Source organism: Lonchura striata, chromosome 6, assembly GCF_046129695.1.
Source record: "Lonchura striata isolate bLonStr1 chromosome 6, bLonStr1.mat, whole genome shotgun sequence".
Classification (NCBI taxonomy): Eukaryota; Metazoa; Chordata; class Aves; order Passeriformes; family Estrildidae; genus Lonchura; species Lonchura striata.
In genome coordinates, this window is record NC_134608.1 from 14,803,291 (window position 1) to 14,830,985 (window position 27,695).

Sequence of the window (27,695 nt, forward strand, 5' to 3'; positions counted from 1 at the left end):
CTAACAAAAATTCTGAGAATGTCCTGCTTATGTTACAGCTGCAAATAGTTAAGATCTTATGAAGAACTAGCTTTCTTGCCAGGGACATGATGATATAAGGACATTAGCTTAATTTATTTGGATTATTAATGATACTTTTTCTGCGTGGTCTGGTTGCTGTTGAGATTATCTTTTGTATTCATTTTTTAACTAGGCATGTGCGTGGAGAGATACATACTTATAAGTACACCCCCATTCTGAGAGATGGCTTTCTCCAGTAGAGAATGTTTTGGTCTCTTTTGTCCTTACCTGGGTGTAGGTAGATGAATAGGAATTGATATGTGCCAAGGCTGTCCCACAAGATTAGCAGAAAACTTTTCCTCCTTCACCTTGATTTCTGATAGCTTGTACTTGTTTTATACTGACATTTTTTTCCTTTCAATCTAGGTTCTGGTTATGACATGTCATGTTGCTTTGACTGTTTTGAGAAATGAGTATTTATCCCTGTCAAATATTAATCTTCTGGTGTTTGATGAGTGCCATCTTGCAATCCAGGATCATCCATACCGTGAAATTATGAAGGTACATTGATTACATGAATGTTTAATATACTTGATTGAGGAAGAAAAGTCAGAGGGAGAGCTGGAGAAATGGAAACCATTTAAGGCAACTTTTGCTACAAAAAAAAATATTAGTGGAACAAATATTAGCATGTTTCTGGGACTGGAATTACTGTTTAAGACTTCAGTGATGCAATGTGGTAGAAGAATAATGTATTTTACAGTGGGTATTAAAGACAAATCTGTCTTTAACAGAGAAGCTAAATTAGGGGAATTTTTAAAATCATCAATAAAATATTTGAGTTAGGGAATGGGACATACTGATCAGTTTTTATTATTTTTAAAAATGCTGATCTCTAAAGGTGTTTTTGGGCTCTTCCCAGAATATTATTGGCTCCATGTAATTTTTGGCTTATAAGTGAGAGGATACCTGCATAATAAATATCTTTCCAAATCTCTCTTCAAGTGCATGTGCCTTTTTATATGATGTGGTACGTAATTGGTACAAAAATATTCTGTTTAATGCTAACTGTTTCCACTTTTCATGTTGTACATATTTACCTTTAAATGTGATAGCTGTTTAACTTCCAGTCAGTAGGATAGAAAATAGCAATTCAGTGTTTGGTTCCTTTTGCAACACCTGCTATTGAAATAAAAGTTTCCAGCCTAAGCATCATAAGTTTGCAGGTAGATAAACGTAAATAATTTGTTTTGTTTCACAGATCTTTCATAAATGATTTGTTTTGTTTCACAGATCTGTGAGGATTATCCATCATGTCCTCGAATTTTGGGATTAACGGCTTCCATTTTAAATGGGAAATGTGATCCTGCTGAGTTAGAGGAGAAGATCCAGAAACTGGAGAAAATTCTGAAGAGCAATGCTGAAACTGCAACTGATTTGGTGGTCTTGGACAGGTGTGTATTAGAATGATTGTTAGTAAACTAATGCCTGCATTTTCTGTTTTGGATAGAGGAATAAACCAGTAGCAATATTTAGTCTTCTAAGTTTTAGAAAAGGTTGTGTGTCTATGATGCTGATATTCCATTTAGGATGGAGATGGAATGTTAAAAGGCTTTTGAGTATAAAGGTTGATTGGCCTTGGTAGGGAGGGATTTTCTGTAGTTAAAAAACAAAACAAAAGATACAACAAAACAGATCCTCTTACAAAAAAACCCCAAAACAACCAAAAACACCTGTCAACATACCACCAAGCTAAAAACCCGACATTTCATTAAGTACTTCTGAACTTTTAAAATGCACTCTTTTGTGTGGAGTGTAACTGTTTCATGTCCAGTGTATGCCATAATGTCACTATATAGGAAAATGTGGCAACATCCACAGTACAATGTGCTCTTAATGCAAGAGCAGTGCCTTTTTTTTCTCCCTCAAATGTATAGCCTGGGTTTTAAAGACTAATGAAAGAGGGAGATGAGAGGAGGTAGTAAATACTTAAATAACAGAGCAAGTGAGTTACAGAACCTAGATTCCTGGGAATGTTTAAACTAAAGGTGGAGATAATGCAATGACTTGGTGTAGGGAAAATTAGGGTGACGTGATTGCTAATGTAGTATGTTTTCTTCTACCGCCTATGCGGTATTGTTGAATTTCAGAAAAAGTTAAAGGTGGTTCTTTATGTTATAGAACAGGTGTTTTGTCCGTGTGTAAGTGTTTTAAATGCATTTTTTTTAACTTCTCTGAACCATTTCCTTTTAAGAATTTCTTGCCATTCAAGAATAATAATTGCATAAATGCATATAGAGACATAAATTTACATTATGTAGATTGGTTTTCTTTTGTATAGCAAGTGAGTGCGCTTTCAAAAACAAGTGAAGATGTTGGTGAAGTAATTAGAATTTGCTTAAATTTTCCAGTATTTGAAATGAGGATTACAATATTAGCCTTCTTTTTAGGAGTGCATTAGAACAGTATCTAGCATTAAGTATTTCAGGTGGTGGAGGTTTTTGCTGAAGTGTTTAACTGTATAACTTTTAATAATTGTGTTTCTGAGTACACATCATGTTGCTGTTGTGTTTGCTGTATAAACTTAAGAGCTGAAATAGCTCTGTCTTTCAGAAACTGTGTTTAATTTGATCTTTGCCTTCATTAAGATATACTTCTCAGCCATGTGAGATTGTTGTAGACTGTGGACCATATACTGACAAAAGTGGGTTGTATGGAAGATTATTAAAGGAATTGGATGAAGCACTTGCTTTCCTAAATGACTGCAACATATCTGTACATTCAAAAGAAAGAGATTTTACCTTAATTTCTAAGCAGGTAAGGATATCAAGAAATGTGAGATCTGGGGAGTAGAAATCTTACTACTGTTTTTCTTTGCCATGTATGTTACATAACTGAAACCTCCTTAGCTAGCCATCCTTCATTATCTGAAGCAAAAAGACTTCTGATTTTTATGTTCATTGACATGCAGTTGTTTTCATAAATAAGTGGGGCTTCAATGTCAGGCATTGATTAGAATTCCATTTAGTTTGAGATTCAGATTTGCTTAAAGCACTAAAACAATTCTGTACCCTAATGTTGTAGGTCCTTATTTCTGAAGTTAAGAATTTGCATTTCCCAATCTTCTATGACCTTTGAATAATTCAGTACAGAAGAGGAAATAATGCTTCAGGAAGAATTTGGACTGTTGCCTGTTGTATTAAAAGCTGGTAAAGAAAGGATTTAGGCAAAAATTCCAGCCAGAGATATGCAGTGTCTCTAATTTATCTTAGAATAATATTGGACTAGGGCCACACCTTGCTGGAACAGAACTTGAATCTCAGGCTTGCCCCTGACTTCCTGTGTTTGCCCCTGTGGTTGTCCTGACCTTTGGCAAAAGATGGTCCAGAAGGTGTGGAGTGTTTAGCAGGGACCTTTCACACAGTGGGTCCAGGTACCTTTTTTGACCCTGCTTGGCCTTCCTGGTTTGGAATTGCCTGCTAAGCTGCAGCTGTGTAGAGATGCAAGTTTTTGAACAAGAAGTCAGTAGTGAGTCGCTTCTGTGACTATTCCTGTAATAGTCCATGATAAATTTGGGGAGCGTATTTCTTTCTTCAGCCCATAATAATCCAGTTTCCTTTATTCTTAGAAACTGAGGACTCTGACACTGTCTGTAAAATATTATCTGTGCCAGAGGGAAAGATGGCACATAAGGTGCCTTAGGGTACATAAGGCAGCCTATCATAGTACATGGGAATTGGACATCCTGGTTACTTTTGTGCTAAACTTCAACTGTAATAGGCTAAAATACATAAGGAATGCTGTCTGGAGGCAATCTTCATGACTTGCAGAGTCTAGAAGAATGGATTAACTGTTCTACATCTAATGCTTGTAACCCTCTATGCTTGTTCTAAACCAGTAGCTCTCTGTGAAGATGGAGACGCCCATATTAAGAAAAGAGTTTCAGACTGAGGTGCTTTATGTCTTGGCAGTGTAGAGTATCAAGTCTCTAACTGCAGTTACAATTAGTCTAGATAGTTTTGCCCTTAAGTCTTAGAACTACTAAACTTCACAAAGGATAGGACAGCATCAAGATGATGAGAGCCTGTTCTTTATTTCCTCACAGAAGGGAAGAAGGAAGAGAAATTAAAGCAGCAGCTCAAAACCAGTGTCCTTTTATGGTACCATTGTAGTTCTTCTGGTACAATACAGGGCATCCAAATAATAAGTCCTTTTAATAGTGTTATCAGTGTACCCCATTTCCAAATTTCTAGTTTATCTGACAGCTTTGCTCTTCCAGAGGAAACAGCTTCTCATAAGATAAGATTATGCTGGTACTCTAATGCCTATTCTGTTTTCTCTGAATAGGATATAGTTTTCTCTTTTTATTATTCCACCCACATGTACTGTGTTGTTTTTCCTAGGATAGACTTCCTAAGGCTGCCTTAAGGCCACCATGCAACTTTCTGGTTATATACTTCTGAAACCCTGCCAGCTGTCAGTAGTAAATAAAGTAAAAACGCCCAGTGAAATGCTTATTCTATTAGTTCTGTGTATATAGTAAAGAGAAGAATTTTTGCTGTGTTTATCTAGCTGATTCAAAAAGTATTATTCTTTTTAGTATAAATTTCAAATTGCAATTTTACAAAATGGCAAAATTTTGATTAAGTTTGGGGTTTTTTGGAGATTCCAAATGTACAGTTTGATGTTGATTGGTAGTAATTTAAGGGGGAGGGGGGAACTTGCTCCATTAAAAGCACCAAATTTCCCAAGGTCATCTAAATAAGAAAAGCAGACTTCTGCTTTTTTTTTTTTTAAGTAGAAAAATTGCCATAATCCTTAGACTATGCTGTAAGAGGAAAAAAGTCCCTAGTCTTAAATGAATAGTTCATGAATGTACTCTTTGAACTGATACTTGAATTCATTTGTTGTAGATATTGTCAGACTGTCGAGCTGTGTTGGTTGTTCTGGGACCGTGGTGTGCAGATAAGGTAGCTGGGATGATGGTGAGAGAGCTGCAGAAGTATATCAAACATGAACAAGAGGAGCTGCACAGGAAATTTTTATTGTTTACAGACACTTTCCTAAGGAAAATACATGCACTCTGTGAAGAGCACTTCTCGCCTGCCTCACTTGACCTGAAATTTGTGACCCCAAAAGTAATAAAGCTGCTTGAAATCTTGCGCAAATACAAACCATATGAACGGCAGCAGTTTGAAAGTGTTGAATGGTATAACAATAGGAATCAGGATAATTACGTGTCTTGGAGTGATTCTGAAGATGATGATGAGGATGAAGAAATTGAGGAGAAAGAGAAGCCAGAGACTAATTTCCCATCTCCCTTTACTAATATTTTATGTGGAATTATTTTTGTGGAAAGAAGATACACAGCAGTTGTTCTAAATAGGTAAAGCTTTTTATTATTCTGAAGGAAAAAGGCAGACTTAGCTGCCAGGATGCTAATATAATGATTTTGTAGGGGATTGTCTTGTATTTTCAGAACTCTATTCATAAAGCTGGTTTAGGAGATCATACGGGAATATTTCTAAAGCATATGAGAAGGGCGTATGTCTTTGAAAGTTGTACTCAAGGACTTGTTTCAGACCTGAGTTTTTAATTTGATTCCTTTAGAAGGCAAAATGTGAAATACTGTACTGAACCTGTAAAATAAGCACATACTGATTTGTTGTAATTGGTCTTTAGATCTATATTTTCAATGGATGTTGGAAACTTCTCTAGCCTACTGAGTTCAATACTTCTGGAAATCTCACCATTACCCTAGTAAATCACAATATTATATGATCCAAGTCTAGAGAAAATTAAACTTACCTTTGCACAAATACCTCTTAAGATTTACCAGTACTGCTTTCACAGTTGATGTTTATAAAGCACCTATTTAGTCAAACACTAAGTGCTTTCTTAAAGTCTCCACCAAGAAAAATGAATGTGGGAGTATTTGCCAACTGGCAGTATGGTATTTCCTTATCAGTTCCAATTCTTGAATGTGATGCATGTTAGTTATGTATAACACTTAATTGTTAAAACCTGTTTGCCACAAACTGTGAATGCCATGATTGATTCACCTATGCTGGATTTGGTTTTTGATAGGTTTCTCTGATAGTGTAGTGTTGTCCTGTGGCAGATGTTCATTGCATTCTGGATACCTCTAAATCTGACCCTCTGTTGGTACACTTTTGCTAGAGTTAATAAATGTATAACATATCCTTTGATCTGCAGATTTGTCTATGTCAACTTTTCTCAACTTTTATCTTTTTTCCTTTTTTGCGTTTTAAATATGTTCACATAAATCTGCAGTATGAGGCAAACCAAGCTGTTCAGCAAAATGAACATATTCTGTTAATAAGTCTTGAAGAAACGACATTAGTAGTCTTTTGCTGAACTGAAATGAGTATTTCATTACCCTACAGGGAATGAACAGAATTCTGAAAACTTTTTTCTTCTCTGTTCAGTCATGAATGTGATTTAAATCATATTGGTTTTCCACTGTGCATTCATTCTTGTATTTTGTGATTTATACACTATACAATATCCAAACTGCTCTTGAACCTGACAGAATATGGACTCTAGATTAAATAGATGATCAAATTCTGCCATCTTTGAGCTTTAGGCACCTTGAGTAGAGGTTATTGGTGGCAAAATATAAAACTATATGTAACTTTTTATCCCCTTCTGAAAGCTATCTGCCAGACTCTCAAAATGCTCCTTTACCTCATGTAGCACCTGATTTCAGAACACCTGATTGTATTGACCATCTGACTGGAGCTGTTGGAATTAAGACTGGAAGCCTTTGGTGGAGAAGCTCACTGTAGGCCCTCTTCAGCAGAGCGTGTTTAATTTAAGGGCCTCTGCTGTACTTAGGCTTATATAGGGGAAAGACTCTACTGAATGGGCAAGTCCTGAATGTTTGAATTAGTGTATCACGGCTGCTTCCAGTAATGGAACTGAGTTAAAACAGAAGTATAATTTTTCTTAAAACACAGTTATTATGGTAGTATTTAGATTACCATTTTTTGAAATCTAGGATGACTAAAGAAGGGCAAAATTCATGGCATGAGTTGTACTTTCTGTATTATTATACTTGGTGGAGTGGCTTGCTTACTGTTTAAGTTGGTGTATACAGATCAGTTATGGTGCCTATAAGTGCTTTTTCAGAATACAAGACATTTTCTAAAGGCCAGTTCCCTTCCATTTGCATTTCAGTGCCTCTTAGCTCCCTTAAGAGAAGGGTTTGAAAGCAGAAGTTTGAAAAGCAGAAGTTATCTGTTTGAAAAACACCACCTGTTACCTACCACAAATAGTTTTTTTTAGTCACAGGTTTGAAGTCCTATATGTTTCTTAGGAACTTGGTGAAGATTTGCAATGAAATGTTTATTCAGATGCTTTGAATTGTCCATTTCTATGCAAATAAACTAAAGTAAGAATGTTTGAGATGTTTAATATGTACTCAATTTGTGTGACCTCACAGATATGCCATGTTGAAAAAGAAATAAAAAAAATATTTCTGTCCAGTTATTAACCCATACGTTCTTAGACTGTCTCAAGAACCTAGACTGCATACAGAAATACAACTCCATTTGTCCTTGAACTAACTAACCACATTTGTACTTCAGCACAAGTGGATCCCTCTAGTCTTGTTTCCCTGAGGACAGCAAGCTGTATGCCTGTCTTCTGTCCTCTTGCCTATCTCCCTGTTCATTCCAGTTTTAAGAGATTGCAGAGAAAGAAAGCCTTCAAGGTGTTTTATGTTCCCATAAACGTTGTTTAAAATGCGGACTAAGAAAGGGGGCCAGACTTCAGTAGTTTCCCCAGGGTAGAAAGAGTAGGGAGAACTTTGCTGTTTTCCCTCTGGTTTGACAGCAGCTTGCTGGGCACATGGTAGGCGTGTAGCTGGGGACTGGCACTGCATCTCTCTACTTCTGTGAGGCAGAAGTGCTAGAGATTTTTTGGGGAAAGGTTTGAGTTATGCTGGAGGTGCAAAGAGACATGCTGTTCTTTGCCTGTGGGGAGCACCTAGTAATGGACATGATGGATATCTTTGAGCAGAGTAGTAGTAGTGGGATGGCTATAGTGACACATGCAAGGGATTTTTTTTGTATATGATCCCTTGGTTTTTATTGGCTCTCCTTTTCAAAAGCCTATTGCAGTTGAGTAATTCCAAATTCTGTTCATCCTGGAAACTGATCAACTAATGATGCTTCAGCATACTTACTTTGATTGCATGCTGTAATTGTGGTTTTAAATCCATAAATGCCTCATTTTTAGATTTCATGCATTATTTAGGTGAGCGATCTTCTGCCTTATCTGTGAAATCAGAGCACTGCAGAAGCCAGTCTTTTCTACTTCTGTAACCTAAAGAATAAACTGAGTGTAAATAAAGTGAGGGCATGAAAGTCCCTCACATCCCTGTTGATTATTCCTTTTAAAGAATTGTATTTGAGGTAGATGTTCACAAGTAGTGAACAGCTCACCGTGTAGGCTGAGGATCACTCTTGAGAAAAACAGGTCAACATTTTGTCACCAGTAGACTTGAACAGAATATATATTCTAATATTTAGTAGAATTACAATCTTACGTTTTAACCTAGAAGTTAACATTTTATACTAAAGAATCGTAATTTTGTTGAGGAAGCAGATACCGTTTTCTTCTAAAATCAGCTAGAGCCTACAGAAAAAGATTAACAAAGTAATTTTGAGTAGAGTGGTTTAACAACAGAGAGCCTTAGAGTAATTGATTTAAAAATACCTAGTTTTGCTGTGGCAGGTATGTGTGTGATGCATGAGCACTCCTTATGTTTCTGTATGCAGTCTGTCTTGTGGTAACCTTACAGAGGTTTTTGAGAAGGCTGCAGTCAGTTTGCGTTAACATTACTTAATTGTCATGCTTCCACTTTTCCTTTTATTATAGATCTTACAAATAATAGATTTTCCTCCATTTTGTAGGTTGTGTAACTTCTAAAAACACGTGTAATATTTTTAGGTTGATAAAAGAAGCTGGCAAGCAAGATCCAGAACTGGCTTACATCAGTAGCAATTTTATAACTGGACATGGCATTGGCAAGAACCAGCCTCGTAACAAGCAGATGGAAGTAGAATTTAGAAAACAGGAAGAGGTAACTTTGAGAAAAAAAAATTCCACTGGCAGTACTATTTTTTTGTGTGCATGCCTTTGAAAACAAAACAAATCAACAGGCAGAATCTGGGGCACAGTCACTGGAAGTTTATAGCTTTGTTTTAACAAATATACTTACTTATTGGAGATACAGATGTTGTTTGTAAAACAATAAAATTATGGAGACATTGCTATGCCACATTATACAAACAGAAATTAAAACTTCATGTAAAATCATGTTTATATCTAGTCAGACCATTATCTATTTTTTCTGCGTTGTTTTAGTGGTAGTATTATATGTTAAGAATGTAAAGAATGTGAGGCTTACTGACATTTTCAGTAGTTAAGCTGATTTTAATATTTCTAAATGTGAATTTGCTTAATTATTGTATATTAAAATGTTAAAAAAAATCCCTGATTTTATGTAATTTAAAGCTCATCCTGGCTTGGTTGTGGTCCAGACAGCACGCTTTTTCCTTAGTATTGTTTCATATATAGTATGAATATCAGAAGTGCCAGCTCTAGAATGTGCTCTACCCCCTGAGGATGCTTCAGCCTCAGGAATGTTTGGAAAAAGATGGTGTCCTGAAAGCATAATTTGTTTTTTCTTTAATACCACAACTGAAAACTTGTAAGTAAATGGGGGGGATCCTCTCCATTGCTACAGGTTATAGTAGCTTCTTAGACACGTGATTCCACATACCTGATTTTATTCTTAGAAATCTTCTGGTTCTGATAAATACTCTTGTTATGTTTCTGAAAAGATTCTTTGTAATAGTTTTGTATTTCCATGTCTGGACATGTTTTGGGGGTGTTTGAGCCGCTCGTCTTGGTTTTATTGCCCTTTGTTGAATTTCATGATGGAAACAGATCTTGTAAAATTAATCTCTAAAATTTGTCCTCATACTTTTGCAGGTTCTTAGAAAATTTCGAGCACATGAGACCAACCTACTTATTGCTACTAGTATTGTGGAAGAAGGTGTTGACATACCAAAATGCAATTTGGTGGTGCGTTTTGATTTGCCCACAGAGTACCGTTCCTATGTGCAGTCAAAAGGAAGAGCTAGAGCACCAATTTCCAATTACATTATGTTAGCAGATACAGACAAAATCAAAAGTTTTGAAGAAGATCTTAAGACATACAAAGCAATTGAGAAGGTATGAGGTCAAAGGAATGGGCCTGGGTTTTTTTAAGTGTATCTTAGTACTTTTTCAGGGAAAAAATCTCTCATCATGTTCTGTTCTTGAAATGTTAAGATCCTCCGAAACAAATGCTCAAAATCTGTTGATGCCAGTGAAACGGAAACTGAACCTGTTGTTGATGATGATGATGTCTTTCCACCCTATGTATTGAGGCCAGATGAGAACAGTCCGAGGGTTACTATTAACACTGCTATTGGACACATAAATAGGTAAGAGGTTATTCACTCCTTACTTCATATCATTGAATGAAAGATTTCTTAGTGTGTCTCGCAGCATGGATGCATGGGGCATTATACATGTTTCTTCTTGGGTATCTTGACAGAATCTTCTTTCTTAAAGAAAGTGGTCACAGAGGTTTGAAGAAGGTTTGCTTTCTTTATCCTACCAGAGGTTCTAGCTCTGATAATAAATGTAGTAATGTTGATTCCTGTTTAATTAAAAGCTTCTCTGAAAATATTCAGCTTCAAAATGTGTAGTAGAGTTGCATTTTTGCTCTTGTCAAGCTAGTTTAAAAAATAAATAAATGAACCATTAAAACAGTAGTTAAATCTTCCAGTTCCAGTATTCATATTTGTAGTAGCATTCTTTTGTCATCTTTACAAACAAAACCACAGTAACTAAAGTCCACCAGACAGGATGGGAAATACTCAAATATCAGCTCTGTGAGGAGGTTCTCAGTGACAGGAAGACAAAAAAGACAAGGAAGAACCAGGAAGTTGTGAACCAGTCAGTTTAGCTATAGTCATATGGAATGCTATGGACCAAGTCCTCATGGCAACAGCTTTTAGGCCCATAAAGAAAAGCGGGTTGGTAGAAACCAACCAAGTTTTACTGAGGGCTTTTTATCTCTGGTGTCATGAAGTGGTTGAGTCTGTGAAAAGCAGTGAATGTCATTTAAAGCTTGTGGTGCAATTGCCAAAGTACTACATTAGTAACTAAATTCTTGAGATGCAGACTGTTTTGATGGATTGCCTGGTAAATAAAGCTTCTCAAAGCAGTCAGATTTGAAGCATGAATGGTTCAAAGGCTGTCTGGCAGGTGGGTATATGTGGTATTACATCTGGACTGTTAAGAGGTCCAGCACAATTAAACATCAAGATGTTGACATTTAATACCAAGTTGGGAGAGAGGGAAGTCAGTACAAGGGAGGAAAGGTGGGAGGGGGAAACCATGATAAACAGGAGGAATAAGACAAAAATAAACTCAGGAGACATAATGGGAACTTTGGGACCTAGTAGGAAACAGCCTTGTGCATCATTACAAGCTGGAGTAACCTTTCTGGAGACCAAGTTTATAATAAAGGATTTGGAAGTCTTCTGCTCTGAAGTTGGTTGAATATGAGTCAGTATTGTACCTTTACAGTGCTCAGTGTGCCTGAAATCATCTTCTGTTGCATTCATATCAGTAAGGTAAGGTTCTACTGCAATGTGTTTTTGTAGGTTTTGATGATTTGTAAAATGTTTGTCTACTCAGGTACTGCGCTAGATTACCAAGTGATCCATTTACACACCTGGCTCCCAAGTGTAAGACCTGGGAACTACCTGACCATACCTTTTACTCTACTCTCTACCTGCCAATCAACTCACCTCTTCGAGCTTCAATTGTTGTAGGTATTTGGGCAAGGAAATACATAAATATGTAGGGCTAAGGATGGTCTGTGCCATTTCTAGATTTAAATGAAAACTAGTTTTTTCTGTATTGTAGTCTCTATCTGGTTTTAGATCACTGTCTGTTTTTGTTATAATTCATATTCCATCAGTTGTTGCCTATGCCAAAGGCAAAAGTATTTAGATATTCTCTCCTGTACATTCTTACTGCATGCACTTGTCCTTCATTGGTTTTGATCAATAGTATAGTTGAGTTATTGTAGTTTTGGTTTCCATGGAAAAACAAGCCTGAATATCTTCACAAAACTGTTGTCAATGTTTTTTATGAAAATTTTGCTTGCCTCAAGTGTTTGTGTTAAACTAAGCATATATAAGTAACTTGCTAGTAAACCTAAGTTTTTACAAAGTATTTAAATGTTTATAGGGCCCTCCAATGAGTTGTGCAAGATTGGCTGAGAGAGTTGTCGCTCTTATTTGCTGTGAAAAACTGCACAAAATTGGTAAGGACTGGAAAAACAACCTTTTTGTTAAAGTATATTTTCTAGTTGAGAAATTGCCTATGGTATAGATGTATATGTACATGCCTTTCTCCTGGAGCTTTCTTTCTCCTGCAGCTTTCTTTCACTTGCCTTGTTTTGTGATGTGGTCATGTACTTACTAATTTAGCTTACACCATGTAAGCTGAAGTTAAATTTCCCAGGGAAATGTGGTGATTTAACAAATTTCTTATTAAACAGCAAAAGCAACTTTAGTACAAGAGACAAAGATTTTGGCATTGAATATACTTAATTGGGGAAAGAGTCTTGTTCTCTAGGAGGTACTGATTATAGGTCAGAAACTACATCCTACAGCCAAAAGAACATGTTTTTTAAAGTGAATTTTGACAAAATATAAAGTATACAACCCTAAATTTATTGCCTTCTCCACTGTATTCTAAGTCATGATCTGAAAATAGGACATTGCAGGACTACTTCAGCTCTTTTTTCTACTAAGGATCATGGAGCATGTTCTTCATTGTGGAACATTTTAAAGATAATTGTGCTACTGTTTTGGTTTTATTTTTTTAGTAAAGTATAGAAGTATTTATGTGTTTTTTAAGCAAAAAAAGAATTTTAGGTCTAGGGTTTATATTTTTTTTCTGAGTTTAACCTTTTGAGCACTGAATTCATACCAACAAATATACCCAAGAATGGCACCCTGATGGTGGCTCAGTCCAGTGTTGGAAGTGCACATTCAAAAGCAGCAATTTACTTTTTAGAATGATACAGAAATATAATTTTTCCCTCTTCCTTTGTATAACTCCATGGGAGCAATTTTAAAGTAAGTGTTTCAGTTGAAGAACACTTTTGGGCAAAAAGAATTCTTGGATATTTTAGTTAAAGAATTCAATTTTTAATTAAATATAAGAGGTTTTTTTTTTAACTACAAATAAGCACTTTTTCTCATAATTCAGTCTTTATCACTCTTTCCCCAAAGCTGTACTTTTGAAGCCTTGCAGTAGTCCATGTATATTAAAACCTTACATATGAGTGTTTTCACAAGCAATCTCACTGCTATGTAATATCTGAAGGAACCAAGATCTGATTGTTCATAATGCTATTTCTTTGTACTTTTCCGTAATATCCAGGTGAACTGGATGATCATTTGATGCCAGTTGGTAAAGAAACGGTTAAATATGAGGAGGAACTTGATTTACACGATGAAGAAGAAACCAGTGTTCCAGGAAGGCCAGGCTCTACGAAACGAAGACAGTGCTATCCTAAAGCTGTGAGTATCACTGACTGCTGTCCAGATCTCTGATCTAATGCTTTATGTACTCATAAGACAGAATTGCCAACTTTTAATCTTAGCTGATTAGAAATTTTTAGAAGTCTTGTATTTACTTTGATGTTCTGATTCTGTGGAAGCTTGCAGTGCTACCTGAGTTTATGGTACCACATGCTTTGGAAGCCTGTCTGTAAGCTCAGAGAACATTCTCTTTCTGTAGGGCTTGTTGACAAATAGTTATTTGCCTAGTATGAAAACAACTGTGATGAAAACAGTTCTGCATTAATAATCTGTAAAGTCTTTACCTTATTACTGGCTTTCAGGACAAATAATTGAACACTAAAGATGTGTCCCTAGCTAAATACAGAAATATGTTTGGGTTTTTTTTCTGGATGCCTGGTTTAGTTTGGCAAGTTTAGTGGTTGAACACAGAATTTCGTAATTCCTAGTTTAAATCTTAGAATATCAAATAAGGGTACCTGTAATTTTATTTTTTACTTTTAAAGTAGTTCTAAATATTATACTTTAATATTATACTTGATCTGTTGAAACGGTCACACAAGAAAATACAGCTCTGTGTTAAGTAAGGTATTCGCAGTCTGTTACAACAGGTTTCAACCATACCAACTTGTAAAATTGGACTTCTTAAATGGCATTTGTGGGAGGAATTAGAAATACTTTAAGAGAAAATGGAGAAAAGAAGCTTTGTAAGAGTATTTTGCAGCTACTCTGGAAACCTTCCTTTTTCCCCTGCAGTTGTTACAGGTTCTGTCTAAGGTCCTTTGAATAGGACAGGTAACTCATATAGAATCTGATAATCTTTACATATTACAAAGATGCATAGTTTGCATTTTTGCACAGTATGCCTTGTTACAAGTGCTTTTCTCTGTCCTTTTCCCTCTCTAGTGATTGTTGGAATAGGGGTGATTCATAAAATGCAAAATGGTATCTCATTCAGAGGAGTTGATTTGTTAAGTGATGCATCATTCTTTCTCAGTTATTTTTTAATAGGGAGTCTAAGAATACTTTCCCTTGCCTTTGTCCCAACTTCTCACATCTGGAAAAGAAGCTTTGGCAAATATTTAAGGTCTGCAAGATCCTCTTGGGTTTAATGTAGTTATTAAATTTATGAGTAATTTTCCATTAAGCCAAAGCCATAGTTTTATTGCAGTGTAACTTTAAAATCCAGGACTACATGTGTTGCAATTTAGTTTTAGATAAACAGGAGGATCATTTTGAGACCTGCAAAGTAATGAACTTCTACCAAACATAAAATATGGTTTCTTAACATCTATGACAAATCTGAGCAGCAGAATTAAAATTGCTTGTGGCTGTTGAGAGTATTCACATCTGCCAGCTAGAATTGTAATGAGAAAACTCATACAGTGTAGTGCCTGGGTGAAGGGGCAGTGTATTGAAGTTTATTTATGTGTTTGTCCCAAGTGTATCAAAACATTTTTGATACTTTTAAATAATTCTACTGGAAAAAATCTGTATTAATGAAGCTGTAGGTTCAGTCAAGTTAGTTTTTTATTTTCCTGAGTATGCACACTTTCCCTTTTTTTTTTTCTGTTCTCCTGTTAAGTTCCAAAGGTCTTGCACATAAAATATACTCTAGTGTATTGGTTAAATGCAGACATTTGCATTTAAAAAAAAAGTTTATTTTAATCTGCCTAAAGTGAGGAGAGGCATGTTTTGCCTCCATCCACTACAGCAGAAAGGAAGCTTCTAAGCATACCCAAAAGCAAGATTAAAATACAAACAAAGTTAAGTGGTGTGATCCAAAGCAAAAATACAACTTCGTATTTTATAAGAGAGAAAGGAAAGAGAGAAGAGAGAAAATAGAAAAGTAGGAAAATGCCGAGAATAATTATGAGAAGCACATGAAAGGGCTGTTACTTCCTTGGGTCCAACGCTGGCTTGCGGAGTGTGATGTGTCTCTCTCCAGTCAAGGCTTGCCAGTGAGGGAGCAGAGCCATGGCAGCGGGACCAGCACAGGGGATAGGGGCACAAACAGCCTCACAGGGCAGTGTAGGACAGCACAGACAGCAAACATTCCAGCACTATGTAGATTTGGCAGCACCTTTGGCAAGGTTGGGCACTTGCTTGTAGAGGATTTTGATAGTTGGCAACATGTCCACTTCATTGGCTAGCTCTCATGATGTATCAAAAATCAGCTACTTGTTTGCTCAATGTATCGTCATCAATTTTTTGAATTATTTTCAAAAAGCGCACTTAATTTTCTAAAACAAAACAGTTCATCAGGCTTTTGTTAGAGGCAATTTGAAACTTGATTTTTCAAACCTTAATCTTCAAAGAGGCAGTGGAGACACATTCCTTACTTTTTACTCGTTCACGACATTCCGCCCTGTGGTTCTCCATTGCCTTGAGGAACATGGATGTAGTCTTCTCCCACAGTGGTGATCCAAGTATAGCAAGCAGAGGGGGAAAGCGAGATGAGTAAGTGTGTTATCATGCACATAACCAGGCTAGTGCCCACAATTAAAAATACAAATCCAGTGGTAGCTACAACTCCTAGTTTGTGATAACCACTTTCCCCATCCTGTAAGCTCTAAAGTCTTTAGGAGGGTAGTGACCCATGATCTAGGGTTCTGATCCATCAAATCAGTCTTGTGTCTGCATAGATGGAAACAGTTCTTCAGCTTGATCACTTCTTTCTTTCATCTTGGCTCATGCCTCCTCAAGTGGAGATTGAGGCATTATGGATGGTAATGCAAGAGCACTCAGTTACAGGGAGAATATTTTGGAATCAATATCCCTTTGTTTTTCAAGTAGTCAGTAACGGGTGATCTGTACTTGCTCCCGGGGTAAGGCTTGACATTGGTTACAAGGGAGGGAGGAAGAGTACGGGTGGCACATAATAGGCATAGATGGTGAGTTTCTTTCCCAAACACCCATATTCCACCTTCTTTGTCAGTCCACACCTTTCTCTTCAGGTGGTCCAGTCCTAATAAATTTGTAGGGCAGTGTCCCAAAAGTATTAGAGTTTCAATCTCTTTCTGCTTCCCCAGCAACCAGCACCTTACCTTAGCAATCTTTTGAGGCTGGGCATGTCCAATGGCACCCACCACCAATATACCTTTATTTGAGGGAATGATTCCATGTGAAGAGGGATCTTCAACTTTGAGGGCAGACATTTGAGCTCCAGTATCTACTAGGAAAGTTACAGGGACTTTATGGGGACCAATAGGATAGGTTGTTACTAAGTCTCCTTTAGAATTTTTGGTAAGTCTTCTTATGAAAAGCCACCCTCTATCTCCCAGCTCACCTACTGAGGACAAAGGAAAATTCATGGCTGCCATGCCAGGCTGCTGGCCAAACATTTTTGCTTAAGAAAGAAAACACTGCTTGAGCTCAGAATAATTTTTTTTTGTTCCTTATTTTTAGCAATGTGTTTCCAAATAAACATTAGAGGACTGATTCAGAGAATAATAACATGGTACACTTTGCTGATTTTTATCATGATAATGTTTTTTCTTATTTTGATTTTTTTTTTTTTTTTCAGATTCCAGAGTGTTTGAGGGATAGTTATCCCAAGCCCGATCAGCCCTGTTACTTGTATGTAATAGGAATGGTGTTAACGACTCCTCTACCTGATGAGCTCAACTTCAGGAGACGAAAGCTATATCCTCCTGAGGATACAACAAGATGTTTTGGCATATTGACAGCCAAACCTATACCTCAAGTAAGGAATCTATTTCCCTTCCTTATTCTGCATGCCTTGCAACCTGTTATTTTCCACTTACTCCCCACCCAACAGAGTGAAGAGTTGGAAATGACCACAAATTATACTTGTATCAAGTAGCCTCCAGGAAATAAGCAACACTATCCATCCAGTCAAGTCCCCACTTCTTTTTCTGTCTTTAGGGATGGAACCATCTATTTTTGTAAAACTTTTGGTTTAGAAGTTTAGTATTTTGCATTGGCAAATTCAAGATTTCCCTCCTTATTTGTTCAAGGTATGATAGGAGTATGATACCAGCTATGGAGGTGGCCTGCACTGCAGTACCTTATCTATACAAAAGCTAAGGTAACAAATTCTCTCAGCGTTTCCTGAAGCAGCAGCAAAAAAAGTGGGCTGTGTTAATTGAAATTGGCACCTTTTGCTTCAGAAAATTTTTAATATCACCAATTTTCTGTTGGCGAGACTCAGCTGAGAGATTTTTTCAAAATTGTATTTTCTGGTGTTCATGTAAGATGTTGCAGGAATATTGCTGGTTTTCACATTTCTTACTTCATAATATAAAATACTTTATTTTCTACTTAGCTTTTATAAAGAGAAGAGCTGTAAAAAGAAAAAGAACTATGAAAAAAAACAAATCAGTCATTCCTTAACATTCAGAGCCTCACCTGTAATTGAAGGATCATCACAGTTCAGAATTCTGATCCTATTTGTTACAATTTGGATCAGTCAAGCATTACCTCAGAATCTGCACTAAACAGACATTACTCTGTAGAGGAATCCCACTTGGGATTTTCTTATGTGATGTCTTTCGACTTTGTTCTTGTTTAGATTCCTCACTTTCCTGTGTATACTCGCTCTGGAGAGGTTACAATATCCATTGAGCTTAAGAAATCTGGTTTTACTCTGTCTCTGCAAATGCTTGAGCTGATCACACGACTCCACCAGTACATTTTTTCACATATTCTTCGTCTTGAGAAACCTGCACTAGAGTTCAAACCTACAGAAGCTGATTCAGCCTATTGTGTTCTACCTCTAAATGTTGGTAAGAACAAAAATTTTGTAATTTACAACTTGTCAGAAAAGTTCAGCCTAGAAAACTGAGTTATGCATTTTCCTTTTTAAGTTGATGACTCCAGCACTTTGGACATTGACTTTAAGTTTATGGAAGACATTGAGAAATCTGAGGCACGTACAGGCATTCCCAGTACACAATATACAAAAGAAATGCCTTTTATTTTCAAGTTAGAAGATTATCAAGATGCAGTTATCATTCCACGGTGAGTACTTTACATAGTGTAGGTGTGTACCTGTTGTATTTATACAAACACTTGTAAATATGGGCATGTTAAATCTGCAGCAGAATTGCTTTTTAAGAACTGTGTGCTGTTAGTCTGAAGGTATGTGGTAGTGTTTCAAAAAAGGTAAAGATTTTTAAATTGGCAGTTAATCTTATATTAGTAGGATTTAAGTGTTTAGACATCCCAAGATTCATTACATTTTTATGAGGAATGGTAGAACTCACTACAAAACTTAGAAGGTATCTTGATAAAACACCACAACTTCGTGAAGAAGTGGCTTACTGAAACCATTCTTAGTTTGGAAGATTGCATGAGAATCCTTTTTTCTGGTTACTGCTTATGAACACCAAAGGCCTGCTAAAGGAAGGTATCATGTTGGTAGATGGGGAAAATTACAAGTGATGAAGACCATTGAATAGAATCTTTATATTGAGTGATACTCATTTTATGGACTGGATATGCAAAGGTTCTCCAGAATTAGTAGGCTTTGTGGAGGCTTAATTATTCCCTATGAACCAAATGGCTTGTGCTATACCTAGTGTACTGCAAATAGTGGTACTTGCTGAATATATAGAGAGGATAAATTTAAGTTTAAACTTTGTTTTTTGGTCTCATCTATCTCAGACTTTTTTTTTTTTTTTGAAAAAATGTAGTGTGTAAATTTAAAAAATAATTTAGTGTGTAAATTTTTTAGAGACACTATTTGTTTAGAGTTTCCATTTAGATATTTCAGTAGAAACTTAAAGTGATAGATGCAGCAGGCCAAAATGTGAAATAACTTAATATGCAAATCTAATTGTTGTATATTGTTTTCATTATTTTTTTAAATATTATTACAGTCATTTTCTGGGCATGTTTATCACCGTAGTTTCCAATGAGCTTTGATAGCCATAAGAAAGATGTCGCCACAGTCTGGCTTTAATTTTAATATTCTGCCTGTAATGCAAGAACTTCACTGTCCTTGAAAGGCTTGTGAATTTACCTTGCTATGTTTTTGAGGTTTTGTATTTTAACTTTATTTAGAGGATGACTTGGTTAAAATGCCAGTTTAGACATGAGGTAGTATAGTCTTTATATACAGAGGAACTCAGTTTCCACTGATGTAGAATACCACATTAGAGACCAGATGCTAAAAAGCCAAGTTATCAGACTTAATTGTTAGGTGTTTTGAATGAAAAAATTATCATTTTTAGCATTACTGTTGTCCTGAGCTTGATTTTGTATTATATATTGAAGACCTAAATTGTCCATTTAATTTAAATGTTTATCTTGTAGAGGGAATTTCACAGATTACTGGTTGACTTTATTCATCTTTGTCTTAAAGCACATTTCTCATTTAGCATTTGATGTAGCTAGATAAATTATTTCTGCAACCCAAAAAATCCCTCATTAACCAAAAATCTCAAGTTCACTGTTTAAATGTTAATCTCCTGACCATGTTAGAACATGAAGAACTTAACAAAAGCTTTACTGTAATGCCAAAATATTATTTTTTTAGATACCGAAATTTTGATCAGCCTCATCGATTCTACGTAGCTGATGTATACACTGATCTTACTCCACTCAGTAAATTCCCTTCCCCTGAATATGAAACTTTTGCTGAATATTATAAAACGAAGTATAATCTTGACCTTACCAATCTTAACCAGCCACTGCTGGATGTGGACCACACATCTTCAAGGTAACAACCATCTTATTTTGTGTCTGATGTTTGTAGTTTGACAGTAAAGTCTTTTTATTTTCCTTTAAATTATGGGATAAAGCTGAGGGTTTGTGTCTTCCAAAATTACTGATTTTTTTTACCTTGAGAGATACTTGTGTAACAAGAACCATGAATTGAATCTATTTTTTCCCAGAGGTAATGATGCTGTCACTTCACAGTGCTTTCAAGTTGAGTGTTAAGATACATAAGGAAGTTTAGGCTAGTGTGTTCTAGTCATTAATTATGTACTTACACCACAGTATTTTCTCACGGTTTTCAGACTTAATCTTTTGACTCCTCGCCATTTGAATCAGAAGGGAAAAGCACTTCCACTAAGCAGTGCTGAGAAGAGGAAAGCAAAGTGGGAAAGTTTGCAGAATAAACAGGTAAAATAGAAGCATCTAATTCAAGTGGACTCTTAGTAGTGATCTGATGGCTACCTTTACAAGGAATATTCTTTTCTTCCCCCTCCTCTCCCAGATACTGGTTCCTGAGCTCTGTGCTATACATCCTATTCCAGCATCATTGTGGAGAAAAGCAGTTTGCCTCCCCAGCATCCTTTACCGCCTGCACTGCCTTTTGACAGCAGAGGAACTAAGAGCTCAAACAGCCACTGATGCTGGTGTAGGAGTTAAATCACTTCCTGCAGATTTCAGGCATGTATTTTTTCAGTAGATATTTTTCAATATGATGTGTAATTTACAAGCTGGAAACAACTATTACTGCATGAATTATGAAAGTGGTAACTCTTGTTTAACTCGCAGCACTTCTCAGTGAAACACGGTTTAAAAATATTTAACTATGAGAAGTGAAGTTGCATGTTGCAGTCACTATTCTTTTCAAAAGGCTGTGTCTCTTTTTAAACATGTTATGTGGATGTAGAGTCTTCTTGTGTTCTGCTAATATTTTTTTTGCTAACAAAGCTCCTGTTTATCTTTACAGATATCCTAACTTGGACTTTGGATGGAAAAAGTCTATTGACAGCAAGTCCTTCATCTCTCTTCCTAATTCCTCTGTAGTAGAGAATGAAAATTACTGTAAGCACAGCACAATTGTAGTCCCTGAAAATGCTGCACATCAAGGTGCTAATAGAACCTCTTCTGCAGAAAACCATGACCAAATGTCTGTGAGTTACAGAACATTGCTCAATGAGTCACCCAGTAAACTCCAAATTGACGTCTCGGTAGAACTTACAGCAATTAATGGTGTTTCTTATAATAAAAATCTTGCCAATGGCAATTGTGATTTAGTTAACAGAGACTTTTGCCAAGGAAATCAGCTGAATTACTGCAGGCAGGACATACCTGTACAACCAACTACCTCATATCCCATTCAGAATTTATACAACAGTGAGAACCAGCCCAAGCCCAGCAATGAATGTACTCTACCGAGTAATAAATACCTTGATGGAAATGCTAACAGATCTACCTCAGATGGATGCCCCATAATGGCAGTGACCACCAGTACTTCAAAAGCTATTAATCTTTCAAAAGACAGAGCAGATTATGAAAAGAGCCCTTGCGGTGGGTACTCCTCAAAAACTCTTGGTCCTAATCCTGGTCTCATTCTTCAAGCTTTGACTCTTTCAAATGCTAGTGATGGATTTAACCTGGAGCGGCTAGAGATGCTTGGTGATTCATTTTTAAAGCATGCCATCACTACATACTTGTTTTGCACTTACCCTGATGCTCATGAGGGACGGCTGTCATACATGAGAAGCAAAAAAGTGAGTAGAAACAATACAGTCATGCTATGTGAAAGGCATGCTGTAACAAGCCACATAAATGAATTTTTTTTTGCCAGAAGGTTGAATGGGAACATACTGATTAAATTCCACAGCTTTGTTCATTATACATTGAGTATCATGCATATTGGGAATAAAACTACAGGTCTGTGGGCTTAATGTTGTCATAACTGTGATTTATTGAAACTATTTTCTGCAGTTCAGTTTGAAATCTAAACCAGCTGATTACAGATTGAATGAAACTAAAAGTTCTGCTTTGTGAGAACATTTGGTGCACTGAACTTCTAGAGCTGTATTGAGTAGCAGCTCTTTAACAGCAGTGCTTGAATGAAGGATTGAATTAGCAGCATTGAGCCTTAGTTTGCATCTTTACGTCACCATTCCTTTGTTTCCTTAAGAAGAGATTCCCTTTGAAATTTTTAGCGTCTTACTTAAAAATGAAACAAGAAATCTTACAGAATGTTGTTGCAACAAAACTTGTAAAACTATTTTAGAGTAAATGTAAACAATAAGAAGCAGAGTCTTTAGTTCTGCTGCTGCTAGAAAAATCAACTGTGAAAACTTTGTTTTATTTTTTTCTTCCAAATGAATGTGATAATTTCAATTAAATGCCAAGGCATTGACTGTTGACTTCTAATAAAATGAATCAGTCTGAAAATGAAATGATTGTTTAGTTTAATCTTGGAAAATAAGAATGGAATAATTGTGTAGTTTAACTTTGGCAAATAAGTTGCACTGTTCAAATTAAAGAAGTGATTAAATATTCAAGTTCAAATTTCAAGACTTTAAAACATGCAAAGTGCATTTAAAAAATGAAAAAAAGATCAGTGGTTGATAGTTAAAAAGGAAAAGGAAATATATTTGTATCTGAAAATGCTTTTTTCCCCTTCCCTTTAAAATACTTATAATCATTTTAGAGGCTATCAAAATAGCATCTGGATTATGACTTATTAAGTGTTATATGGAACTGTTTTAGCACTTTCTACTGCCAAGGTTTAGGTCAATCTACTTATTTATAAGAATTTTTCATTCCAAGTGTGGTCTGAATGATGATTATTTATACTGGTAATAAATGACACTTGTACAGGTTCTATTTACTATTATTTTAAAAGTAGCAATTAGTTTGTTTTATGTGGAGAATGTAATATATTACATTTCTTTAACTGAAATAGTCGCACCTAGTATGCTTGGCCTAAAAAAAAAAAGGAAGACTTGTATCTTGCTTTCAGTTGGTTCTACTGTATTATGAAAGCTGAACCTTTTGGGAGTTGGAGAAAATGCATAATACTATAAGACCCAGCTTGACATGTAACATTTTTTGCTCCTTTTGCCTTTTAGCCTATTTATGTAAATATATGTCCAAAAGTTTATAAGAATGTTCTTTTCAAAGGTCAGCAACTGTAACTTGTATCGTCTTGGAAAAAAGAAGGGACTGCCAAGTCGCATGGTGGTGTCGATTTTTGATCCCCCGGTCAATTGGCTTCCTCCTGGTTACATAGTAAATCAGGACAAGAGCAACACTGACAAGTGGGAGAAAGATGAAATGGTATGAATTTATTTAACTGTTGATGAGTAATTACTTGAGTGTGTGTGTTCTTTCACCCCTACCTCATCCCACCACCCCCAGTTATGTTGCTGTTTTCAGCAAAGAAATGATAAATTTGTATATTTCTTTTCTTTCTAAAACTTCTCTAAAAATAAAACTGATTCTAACCAGAATCCAAAGTAAGGAAATTTATTGCACATCGTCCAATATTGAGTGTAGATATTAATGGAGAAACAGAGAAGAAAAGCTTTTCTGCTGATATTTAGCCTCCTCCCAGGAGTTCCTCAGAAGTTTCTGTTGAAAATTTTAAATGGTATTATCATCACTGCTTTAGCTGTAATATGTTCAGGCAGACCACTGTCTGCTTTTGAATAATGAGTTCACCTTTACAGAATACATGAAAAAGAGTTGCTGTTTTTCATAGTGCTTAGGCAGATTGAAGAGTTGAACTGTCTTGAGATAATGTTCAATATTGATGGCTGGTGGCTACACCATGGATGTGACTGAGAGCTGCTTCTCATGTCAAATACAGTGCTGGTTTAGGCTCTCTCACTGTCTGACATCCTCACTGTCTTTCCAAACACTTCACAATGATAAATCTTAATGAGGAAAGGTTCACACTATTTTCTGACATTCTAGGCGTAGAAGGGTATATTCAGAAAGTTCAGCAATCATAGCAATCAGTAACATGACCTTGAAAGTGTTTCAGACTGGTTTGGAGTTCAGGGGAAGGAGGTGGAAGGACATTTTTTTTTTTTTTCCCCATTCTGAAGATCACACTCAGATTGCAGAACCACCAGAGGGCACATGAGAGTACTGTTAGGTGGATGTACTGTGCAAATAAATGTTTATTGCAGAATAAAACAACCTGATTATTGTGGTTCTCTACTGTGCCAAGATTTCATTTTAAAGAGACTTCCTGCTGTACCTTTCTGGCAGTTTAGGACTGGAGCTAATTGTTGGTTTTTAAAAGATTTCAGTTTTCCACAACATTTTAGTGGCTGCTTTCTCTGTAATAGTCACTGTTTATTTGTAAATAAAACAGAGGGTTTCAGACAAAATGCATAGAGTGGTACAACTAAATAGTAGGAGTGGTGAGGGTTGTGCCAAGTAGATATTTTGCTTTCCTGGATGTAAATTTAATTTGCCTTCCATGGGCTGATAGTCTATAACTGAAAATAGAGATCTCATTATGACAAATTATTACTGAAACATAGTAGCCAAATGTTAGTATTTATCGAGTTTTATTAAGAGGAAAAATCTTTCTTCATTCATTTTATCAAATGGCTGATTTCCAAAAGAGCATTAATAAAGAACTAAAGGTGCATTTTGAGTCACCTTTTAATTGGCAATAACTTCCTGAAAATTAGTCAGGTATTTTGGAAGAAAAAAAATTATTCTTTTGGGGTTCATTGTTGATTTTTTTTTAAATGTTAATGACTAAAGAATTAATGATAAGAATTGCTTTCTGTTTCCTTTAGCCACTGCTCATCCTTATCCCTTAGAATTTTTTTCTGATGTACAAGAAGTAATGTACAGACAATGTTAGGGTAGTTCATGTCCTGCTACTTACAAGTTCATTTTAAGAAACTTGTGAATCAAACCACAGTAAAAATGTATAGTTTGTTCCATCTTTGTAAAAACAGATGGCAGAATCTGTTTTGGAGCATCCATGTAGACATGTCTCATTCAGAGACTTTTTATTTCAATAGTAAATGTGACGGGTAGTGTGTACCAAGAAAAAAGCAGCACTTGTCCTTGTTGGGACTGGTTCAATTAATCTTATTTTAAGTTTTATATTACTACAAGTATCTAAAATAACTATCTCAAATCCAGTTTTGGTATCTCTTTCTGATCAATTTAAGTTACAGAAGTCCCTGCTGTGTGTGTAAGATAGGGAATTACAGCAGCAGGAATTATTTTGGCAGAATATCTAAACTAAGACCTTCTGTAGCTACTTTTTTTCCGTCTCCTATGATTACTGAACTTGACTAAGCCTGGTCCGTCCCAGTGAGGAACGCTGAGATCTTGTTTGATCCTTAGGCAGCTTTAAGCACTGCCAGGTGCCCCTTACAGCTGCCACCCATCCGCACCTCTGGATGGGTGTGCATTTTGCCCAAAGGGAAGCATCACCCCCATGGTAGCATCTGGCTCACAGATTTGGGAGACTAGTGACTGAGCCCTACAATACAATATCCATAGGTTCAGGGCAGATAAATTCACTTGATTCAAAATGTTGTTTCACTTGATTCAGAATGTTGGTGGCTTTCAGGATGCAGTCCAGGAAGGTGCTTTGAATCTCATCTTGCTCCTGTCAAATTCAGTGGCAGAATTCCTGCTGACATCAGTGTTGAGACTGTTAATAGTACTTTGATGTTAAGAAGACTACTAGTGCATTTAACTAATATGTTTAGGTACTTTTCCTGGATAGGGGCCATGGAAAATTGCAAAGAATTAGATAGTTTTGGAATATTTGTGTTCAATTTTTAATTTTTGTCAGTCCATACCAATTTGTTGATTATGAGGAGAGAAAAGACATAAGATGTCATTAATTTTGCTGTTGTGGGTATATATGTAAGTATTAGAAAATTGGTGAGAATTTTGCCTTCTCTTTTATTAGCTAGGGCTAGAAGTGTAGCCTGTAAAAAAACAAACAAAAAACCCCCACTAAGTACATTTTCCACATAGAAAGATGTAGAAAAAAAAGTTCAAAATTGTGTTCATTCGACATTTGTAATAGCCTTACTTAGTAGTTTGTGAGAAGCATGCACCTGGAACTTTCTTACGCTTCCTAAAATTTGTTAACTTAGAATTTTGTTGTTTACTTTGGTGTGCAAGTGTATAATGTTTAGTGGATATAATGTTCATTGTGTGTGCCTCACATTCAAGTACAAGCACAGGTTCCTACAAAATTATTAATAAGGAGTTTGTATTCCAGGACAATTATTCCAGTCCTTGTGGAACTTGAGGTTGTATTGTGCATCTGATCAGACAATGTACTTGGGAATGTGATAAAGAAAATCAGTATTATTATTAGGAGATACTTCTCAAATCCTGTTTTTCTGATCTTTCTGCAGTAAAAGTGTCTTGTTTCCCTCTTCAGCACCATTTTTTTGTGTTTTTTCATAGACAAAGGAAAACATGTTGGCTAATGGTAAACTTGATGATTATAATGATGATGGAGAGAATGAAAACCTAATGTGGAGGTTGCCCAAGGAAGAAACAGACTTTGAAGATGATTTTCTGGAGTATGATCAGGAGCATATCAAATTCATTGATAATATGTTAATGGGATCAGGGGCTTTTGTGAAGAAAATTTCACTCTCACACTTTGCAACCACTGATTCAAACTATGAATGGAAAGCACCCAAAAAGTCATCCATGGGTAACGTTCAGTGTTCATCAGATTTTGATGATTTTGACTATAGCTCTTGGGATGCTATGTGCTATCTGGATCCTAGCAAGGCTGTTGAAGAGGATGATTTTGTAGTGGGCTTCTGGAATCCATCAGAAGAAAACTGTGGTGTTGATGCAGGAAAACAGTCGATCTCCTATGACTTGCATACAGAGCAGTGTATTGCTGACAAGAGCATTGCAGACTGTGTGGAAGCCCTGTTGGGCTGCTATCTGACCAGCTGTGGTGAAAGAGCTGCTCAGCTTTTCCTGTGTTCATTGGGGCTCAAGGTGCTCCCTGTAATTAAAAAGACTGATTGGGAAGGCACTCTGTGTGCCACCAGAGAGAACTGTAACAGTGAGCAGAAAAACCTTTCACCAAATTCTGTTGCTGCTTCTGTAGTTAATTCAGAACCTTCTCTGTGTAAAGACCTGGAGTATGGCTGTTTGAAGATTCCACCAAGGTGTATGTTTGATCACCCAGATGCTGAAAAAACCTTAAATCACCTTATTTCTGGTTTTGAAAACTTTGAGAAGAAAATAAATTACAGTTTTAAGAACAAGGCTTATCTTCTTCAGGCATTTACTCATGCCTCTTACCATTATAATACCATTACTGGT

General features: G+C 36.2%; 1 protein-coding gene across 5 annotated transcripts in view; it reads left to right on the forward strand.

The window, feature by feature from the left end:
- The window catches only part of DICER1 (dicer 1, ribonuclease III), a 66,877-nt gene that overhangs the window by 29,465 nt on the left and 9,717 nt on the right, over nucleotides 1-27,695 (forward strand). For 4 of the 5 annotated variants that reach the window (XM_021549685.3, XM_021549683.3, XM_021549682.2 and 1 more), the window contains exons 7-25: nucleotides 427-561; nucleotides 1,294-1,454; nucleotides 2,649-2,817; nucleotides 4,914-5,386; nucleotides 8,977-9,109; nucleotides 10,024-10,266; nucleotides 10,366-10,520; nucleotides 11,785-11,917; nucleotides 12,343-12,418; nucleotides 13,546-13,685; nucleotides 17,212-17,391; nucleotides 18,220-18,433; nucleotides 18,515-18,668; nucleotides 20,188-20,370; nucleotides 20,672-20,777; nucleotides 20,872-21,047; nucleotides 21,334-22,117; nucleotides 23,526-23,681; nucleotides 26,811-27,693. In XM_021549685.3, the coding sequence (XP_021405360.2) occupies nucleotides 427-561; nucleotides 1,294-1,454; nucleotides 2,649-2,817; nucleotides 4,914-5,386; nucleotides 8,977-9,109; nucleotides 10,024-10,266; nucleotides 10,366-10,520; nucleotides 11,785-11,917; nucleotides 12,343-12,418; nucleotides 13,546-13,685; nucleotides 17,212-17,391; nucleotides 18,220-18,433; nucleotides 18,515-18,668; nucleotides 20,188-20,370; nucleotides 20,672-20,777; nucleotides 20,872-21,047; nucleotides 21,334-22,117; nucleotides 23,526-23,681; nucleotides 26,811-27,693 (4,654 nt within the window). Of the gene's footprint in view, nucleotides 1-426; nucleotides 562-1,293; nucleotides 1,455-2,648; nucleotides 2,818-4,913; nucleotides 5,391-8,976; nucleotides 9,110-10,023; nucleotides 10,267-10,365; nucleotides 10,521-11,784; nucleotides 11,918-12,342; nucleotides 12,419-13,545; nucleotides 13,686-17,211; nucleotides 17,392-18,219; nucleotides 18,434-18,514; nucleotides 18,669-20,187; nucleotides 20,371-20,671; nucleotides 20,778-20,871; nucleotides 21,048-21,333; nucleotides 22,118-23,525; nucleotides 23,682-26,810; nucleotides 27,694-27,695 lie in introns of those variants that run through there. The other variant, XM_077783976.1, reaches the window with a different exon arrangement.